This window comes from Lagopus leucura, unplaced genomic scaffold, assembly GCF_019238085.1.
Source record: "Lagopus leucura isolate 7727_CA_CO unplaced genomic scaffold, USGS_WTPT01 Super-Scaffold_650, whole genome shotgun sequence".
NCBI classification, from domain to species: Eukaryota; Metazoa; Chordata; class Aves; order Galliformes; family Phasianidae; genus Lagopus; species Lagopus leucura.
Window position 1 is genome coordinate 8,115,813 of NW_024962253.1, and position 7,898 is coordinate 8,123,710.

Sequence of the window (7,898 nt, forward strand, 5' to 3'; positions counted from 1 at the left end):
TGCCTCTAGATATTAAGGAGTTCACTCTTTAATCCAGATTATGGCTGACAAACTGGTTTTGGCATTCACGTTTCACTAGCACTGTGCCCCTGAGGAGCTGCCGTGGCTGTAGAAACTCTCCTGCTTGCGACTGTTGATTTTGGAAATTACTCTTTTGTTTGTTGGTTGGTTTTGGCTTTCCCGTGGTGGTTTGCTCATAGCTCCTCTCTTCTTAAGGATGGCCTTCCTGATGAAAAGCATGCTGAGCAACCAGGTGAAGAATTTGGGGCTTGGAGGTGGAGGAGAAGAAAGCAAAGAAGAAAGCACTCCTTCCGACCCAGCAGCTGCTGCAGGAATGACCAGAGAGGAGTATGAGGAGTACCAAAAGCAAATGGTTGAGGAGAAGTGAGTACCAGTTCCCTTATCAGCAGCATGGGGCTGCGTCTTTGTGACCTTGGGCAGGTAGAGAGATCCCAAGAGGAAACCCAAACGTCAGCTCTCCCCTCCACCTCTGTTTTAAATAGGGCAATCTTTGCTAGAGGCTTCCCAAACAGCAGCTCACCAACTGCAGATGGTAAAATGCTGTGTTTGCCCTTCCCCCCCCCCCCCATTCTTCGACTCTCCCTCTCTCCTCTGCTCCCTCTGCCCTCTCCTCAGCTGGATCCAATCCGAATACAGGTTGTTTTATCTACCACATTTTCCCATAGGTGTGAGGATGGTTGTGGTGCTGGAATGAATTCTCACAGGGCATGATTTGTTCTCCTACAACTCCGTGCAGAGTAAACTTCTCTTTATCCATGTTGATCGTGGCAGATGTAGAAAAAGTAATGCGTGCTGTGCCACAAGGGTGACGTTGACCTAGAGGAAAGTTGTTAAATGGTTTCTTTCTATTGCTGCACTTTTCATTACTTTGTGTAAAATCAGCTTAAATCGATCAGCCCTTCACAACTGGTTACATTCCACAAATGTTATTTATTTTTCTGTATGAAAACGGGAGTAAATCAGAGGACTTTTAGCATGTGGGAGTTCAAATCGTGCATAATTATGGAGAAAACAACTGACTTTTAAATCTGAGATGCATCTGTTCTTCTAATGATCAATTACATAATGATTGTGCAAATCCTCTGTGTAAGATGATTATAGGTGAAAGGTTAATGACCGATGGAATCCGAGGTATCCAGGTCTGTATTTAGCAGCAGCCCTTTCTATCATATCACCTCAAACAGGTATCAGTTGATCTGGAATAAAATACAGGATATTTTGCTTCACATTTTTGTCATCAGCTGCGGGTGGAAGGGCTCTCTGCTGAGGCTGGAGAGCAAACCAGGGTCGCTGGGATGGGGAAAACTCTTGTAAAGAGTATTATTTGTACCAGGGTGGCGTGCCTTCACATACAGAAATGTGCTGAGGAGCCAGTGCAGGAGTGCTTCAGTTTGGAAGATGGGAATTACTGTCAGAAAGCAGTTTGCTGAGGACAGTCCATGCTGTGGGGTTATATAAGAGAAGTCAGGGAGGTGACGAGCTCTGCTGGAGTCATGGCCTTTGATACACGGATGTCCCGGCGTTGGCCAGGATTCTGTGTTTTGTTGGCCTTTTGATGTATTCATTTATTTTTATAATGCAACAAAGCTCACCAGAAAGGCAGGGATTGCTGTTTCTTAGGAGAACATGCAGTTCAGAGGAGCAAACAGGTGTTTTCTGCTGGCAATCTCCAGCATTGAGGGCAAGGAGCCACCAGTTAGTGCTGCACACCTGCTCCTGGCTGTCATGCAACAGCCCCTATACCTGGCTCCTGTAGCTGCAGCACTTTGCCTCCCACAATTAAACCCTGCAGCATAACAGGACCCGGGTGATGGGGGAAGGTTGCCAAGTCTTCCAGCAACATCAGAGCAAGAGAAAAGCTCAGGTCGAGCAGAGAATCCCCCCCCTTCCACTTCTCACAGGTGTCACTGGAAGGGATGTGATGTCCCAGAGGGGGCATTCCCAACGCTGTACGACCACTGACTGCTCCTGTGGAGGAGTGGCTGAGGAAGAGAAAGGCTGAGAACGAATGGGAAAACAGGCCACTAGCATACAAACCTTCTCTTCACAACCACCCCCCTAATTTCTGGCTGAATGATGCTTAAGTTGGCTTCCAGCTAATGAGAACCAGAAAGGAAAAAAATCTGAAAACTCATTTGCAAAAGGGGAGGGAAAATAAGTAACATTTCATCTTGCAAGTAGTTTGGATGTTGGCTGGAGCAAAACAAATTTTGGCTGAGGATTTCTATGAAAAAGGAAGAGGGGGAGAAGGTAGGGGGGAAGAGCATTCAACATCACCTCACAGAATGGCCAGGGTTGGAAGGGACCTCAAGGATCACGAAGCTCCAACCCCCTGCCACACGCAGGGCCACCAACCTCCACATTTCATAGCAGCCCAGGCTGCCCAGGGCCCCATCCAACCTGGCCTTGAACACCTCCACGGATGGACAGGGCATCACAGCCTTTCTGGGCAGCTGTTCCAGCACCTCACCACTCTCATAGCAAAGAACTTCCCCTGACATTCAATCCAAACCTTCCCTCCTTAAGCTTAAAACCATTCCCCCTTGTCCTATCACTATCTACCCTTTCCAAGAGTTGATTCCCCTCCTGCTTATAATAAGTTTTAAAAACAGAATTTACACGTCATCAGATATCTTTGAAGACATACAGTGTGCAAATAGATATAAGTGATCTAAGCAAGAATCTCAAATTTAATGAGTGCATTTTATAAAATCGCAGCTAGAGGAAGTTCTTTTCCATAGAGGAGAAACTGGCATGTGCTGTGATAGGGAGTTCTGGGGCAATAAATGGGTTCAGAAGAGTCTGGGAGGAGTTGGAGCTGGCAGAGGGCACCCAGGGCTGTTAATGACGTAGGGACAATTTCCAGCTCCAGCAGTTCCTCAGCTACTGATTTTGGGATTAAGCCCCCGACATCACTTTGTTGTTATCACTTCTTTTGTGCCTTTGGGCAAGTTAGATAACCTTAGGGGTAACTGCTGCACCCAACCTTCTGTAGCCCAGCAGCTGCCTCAGTGTAAAGGACAGCCATTTTATCAATATCTCGAAGAAACAACTTTTTTTCCCTTCTTATTTTCCAGGATGGAAAGAGATGCGGCATTTGCACAAAAGAAAGCGGAAAGAGCCTGCCTGAGGGTTCACCTGAGAGAGAAGTACCGACTCCCCAAGGTAAGGTGCAGTGCACAGCCCTGTCTCAGCCCAGCGGCTGCGCGTGGAGCAGACAGCTCTGCATCACAGAGCCTGGAAGCAGCTCCTGCCTTTGTCAGTGGGATGACACTGCAGTATGGGACACAAAGGGGCCCCAGGTGACATTTCTTGTAGAGTCATCACAGAACGGTTTGGGTGGGAAGGGACCCCTAAAGGCCATCAGGTCGCACTCCCTGCAGTGCACAGGGACACCCAGCAGTGCTCAGAGCCCATCCAGCCCGACCTCGGCTGTCTGCAGGGATGGGGCACCATCACCTCTCTGTGCAGCCTGTGCCAGGACCTCACCACCCTTATTATAAAGAACTTCTTCCTTGTATCCAGTCTACATCTCTCCTCTTTCAGTTTGAAACCACTTCCCCTTGTCCTATCGCAGCAGACCCTACTAAAGAGTCTGTCCCCTTCCTTCCTATACTCCCTTCAGATATTGAAAGGCCACTCTCAAGTCTCCCTGGAGCCCTCTTTTCTGCCTGGTCACTGCTTTAGATCCGTTTTTCCCACTCAGTAGATGAATTGTATGCTTGTAGTTATCTCCGTAACATTAGGTCTGAAATAAGAGAGCAGACAAGCTGGATCTCTGCTCAGATCCAGCCCTACCAGCAGTGTGCATGGCTGTAACTCAGCAACAACGCTGGTTAAAAAACAAAACAATGCAAAAACACCCTGAAAGCAAACAGGGAAAACCACTGAAAGTCTTCTACGCTTGCAGTCTCCAAAATTCAGAATACAGATTTGTACCATTGTCCTCCTAGAAGTGGAAGCAGTCCTGCCCTGTCCTTTTCTTCTTTAACACTGCTGATACTGTAAAGTCCTCCCAGGGAAACCGAAGCACAGAGAGCAGAAATGGCAAGGCACAAACCTGCAGGTTTCCTAACAGCAAACAAAGCTTTGCTGGCTCCCAAATCAGATCAGAGAGCTGGGACAGAAAGCATGGGAGCGATCCGTCCTCACAGCAGAGAGGACCATCAGCAACACGCTGACAGAAATCCATGCTGCTTCGTGTCATAATTGGCCAGAGGAGGAACTCAATGGCTGTTCAGGGTGTTGAAAGGAAAGCTCACAATGAGGAACGGGAGGGAGAGCTGGTGATGTGGGCAGTGCCTTGATGTGGGGTGGGAGGGAAGGGAAGGAAAGCCCTCTCCGTCTCTGTGGGGTGTGGGTGAGTGGCTCCAAATGGACTGCTGCTGCCCAGGAAATGGCCTCAGGCATCGCAGGTGGGTTGCTGGAAACATCGGTGGAGCCATGGAGGGGAAAGAGGTGGTTGAGGAATCATTAGGAAGGGAATAGATGGCGAAACCAGAAAACATCATTGGATGGCAGCAGCTGTCTTTAGCAACTTGAAGTTGTAATGCGGTTTTGATTGTTCTGTCTCAAAATAACGATAAGAGAACAGCAAAAGTGATGAAATACCAAACAACCTTGGCACAGGAGCGTCAGATGTGAGGGGATATGATGGATGTGTGTCAGACCAGGAGTGTCATGAAGGCACTAAATAAGGAACCGTTACACCACTGTTTCCAAACACCAGATGAGATGGAAAGTATTCCGCAGGACGTCTCCATCAGCAGTGGCAGTCAGGGTGCTAACATCAGGCTAGGTGCCTGGCTTTTGCTGTTCTTTAGAGGAGAGGAATCCCATTCCTGTTCCCTCTGGAAATACAGAAAAATGTGAAACAATTTCCCCATTCGTTATTCCCTCCCATCCCTCCCCCCAAAAAAACCCCCAAAACCCAAAGGGCATTGTTTTCCACTTTCTGCAATATCTCCACGTTATCTGCAATCATTTAATCGTGATATACTGTGCACTTCGGGACTCCCCACAACCTGAGATTCCCCTCTGGGCCACAGAAATGAAACCCTCTCTGTTCACCCAAGTGGGTCTGTGGCATTTGGTTTTGCTTCTCCGTTTTGTTCGAACCTCCCTGCACTGTTAGCTCTGACACAGAGCACTCAACCCAAAGCAGCCATGTGGGGACACTCATCAGTGCAAAGAGATCAGCACCTCAAGTCTCATCCATCCAAACCTCCTGAGAACACCGTCATTATCCACTCCACGTTCTGATTGCTCATCTTCCTGCTTCTCCCTTTGCAGATAATGCCGTGACCTTGTGTTCTGTGCAGTCTCTGTGTTTTTCTCATTTCATTTCTTGCAGTCAGCTCAGTTCAGGGCTTCCTTTTCCGTTGATCCCATGAAGATACAGACTTTTCTGTCTAATGCCCTTGTTGTATCACCCTGCTTCCAAATAGGATGAACTGGGATGCGTTTAACTGAAGTCCTGTTCCTGGCTCTGCTGTGCATAACTACAAAGGTCCTCATGTGCTGAACATTAGGGAATTTCAAGAATATGAATCATAGGATCACCAGGGTTGGAAAAGACCTCTAAGATCACAAAGTCCAACTGTCCAACTACCACCACTACTGACCATTAAACCCTGTTCCTTAGTCCCTTATCTACATGCTCCAGGGCTGGTGACCCCACCACCTCCCTGGGCAGCCCATTCCACTGCCCGACCACTCCTTCAAAGAAGAAGTATTCCCTAAAATGCAACCTGAACCTCCCCTGGTGCAACTTGAGGCCATTCCCTCTCATCCAATTGCTGGTCACACAGGAGCAGAATCCAACTTTGCTCCCCCTGCCATCACAACGTCCTTTCAGGAGCTGTGGGGCACGATGTGGTCTCCCCCCAGCCTCTTCTGCTCCAAAATGTCCCATCCCATTCCCTCAGTTGCTCCCATAGCACTGTGCCCCAGACCCCTCTCAGCTGCATTCCCCTCTCAGGACAAACTCCAGGGCCTCCATGTCTTTCTTGCCGTGAGGGCATCACAGAGCCCATATTCCTTGTTAATTCGGAGCCCAGGTAGTTAAAATCCTGGCTTTTGTTTCTGTGTAATTACAATATTCTATTAGTACGTGTCTCACATTTCCCAGCCCCTCCTGTTTTGTGGTGAGGCATTTAACTGGGGTGATGGCCCAAGCCAGTGGTGAGAACAACCCGTGCAACTTTTTAGTCTCTACATTAATTCAGCAGCAGTAACAAAATTAACTATCAAGAGTGTGTCCAACACATTCAAGACGTTCTCAGTTAACAAATTATTAATACTCCAATGTATTTCATTCATAAAGGCTCAAGGGCTGCTATCACAGCAGGGAATAGCAAGACACCCCAAAACCCGTGGGCATCTGCCCCATTGTGACCCAGGTCGAAGAAAAACCAAAGGGAAACCCTTCTGGGAGCTGTCAGCTCTCATGATTTTAGCTTTGACAGAGCACAGGCCCTGCAAAGTGGTTGTGTGAGGCTGCAGCGTGGATCCTGCCTGCTGACACCACTGTAAGGGAGCCAGGGAGACAGAAGTGAGGTTGTATCCTGCTGCGTGGACAGGCTCTGCCATCTGATGGCTGCTGCTGTCCTAATCCGTGCTACATCCTTCACTGACCATCGATTACCTGAAAAAAGTGCTGCAGTTTTATCTGATCCCCCCTTTTTTTTTAAATTCCATTTAAAAGAAAACTTGGTGAAGTCATTTTCCTTATGGAAAGAAAAGATATCTAAAAGATATTATTTAAAAAAAACAACCACATGTATTATTTTAAAACAGGTGGGGCTTTTTGATGCCAGAACCTTTAGGCAGTAAAAATACCCCATGCCCTATTTCTACAGAAACGGGTTGTTATGTGTGTGTGAAAAACTGCTGTCAACCTAAGCAGCAACATTAAGCACCTTTGTGCCAATGGTTTGCTGTTGCCTTTTTGAACAGAGGGAAGAATCCCACCTGGCCAAAGGCAGCGAAGGTGTTTTGTGTATTTTCTTACCCTTAGTATGGAAGGAATGTGAGAAAATGAGTGGCCAGGATCCCTCAGCAGCTTGGCCTTGTGTCTGCTGTTCCTCATGAAGGGCTGACCGCCTCTGGTTTGGCAGAAACATCCCTTCACATTGAGATGATGGGCCTTGCTTCCCTGCACGTAACTGCAGGAGAACAAAGGTGTGACTCTGGCTGAGATGAGGCTGTGAGAGCCGGGGGGAAGAGCCCAATGGAACTCGTGAACTGGAGCAGGAGCTGCAGGAGGACCTGAGATCAATGGAAGTCCTGCTATGAAGAATGCCTGCACGACGTTCTGAATAACAGGAGAGACCTCGGTGCTGCCCTCTTCCAGCAGTCTGATGTGGCACTGCTCGCAATCACCAAGCGTTGCTCTGAAAACGGCATTTATTTCGATTCCTGTCCTGATTCTCCGCAGTCTCACCCACAGGAGCCCAAACATTCGAGTTTTAAACCACCTTTTTTTTTTTCCGACGGAGTTGGAGATGCCGAGCCCATTCCGGAGCGCCCAGCAGCCCTCTAGTGCCGTGCTCGTGGAACTGCATGGCTCTTCCCCGCACAAACAGCGCAACGCGAAGCGAAGCTGCCGTTGGGTTGAGCAGCGAACCAGCCTCGTGACTTGGAGAAAGCAGTGCCATCTGTACTGAGACAGCCTGGAGCCCTCGTTGGTAACCTGGGATGGAAAAGACGTTTTTCTCTAAGAGAAATAAAGAGGTTTTTGCAGAGCGGACGTTGCTCACTGACTTCCCAAGGGATGGGAGTGTTATCCCTAGAGAGCAGGAGAGGATGTTTTGAAACAGGTATGAGGAGGAAGAGAAGAGAAGAGAAGAGAAGAGAAGAGAAGAGAAGAGAAGAGA

The 7,898-nt window shown here is 48.2% G+C and overlaps 1 protein-coding gene across 1 annotated transcript; it reads left to right on the plus strand.

The window, feature by feature from the left end:
* Nucleotides 1–217: 217 nt before the first annotated feature.
* Nucleotides 218–7,012, plus strand: LOC122174973 (complexin-4-like; the record flags this gene model as incomplete). The annotated part of the gene is made up of 3 exons (XM_042862307.1): nucleotides 218–384; nucleotides 3,099–3,186; nucleotides 6,979–7,012. Coding segments are annotated over exons 1-3 (289 nt in total), but the record flags the coding sequence as incomplete, so codon positions are not given.
* Nucleotides 7,013–7,898: the final 886 nt, after the last annotated feature.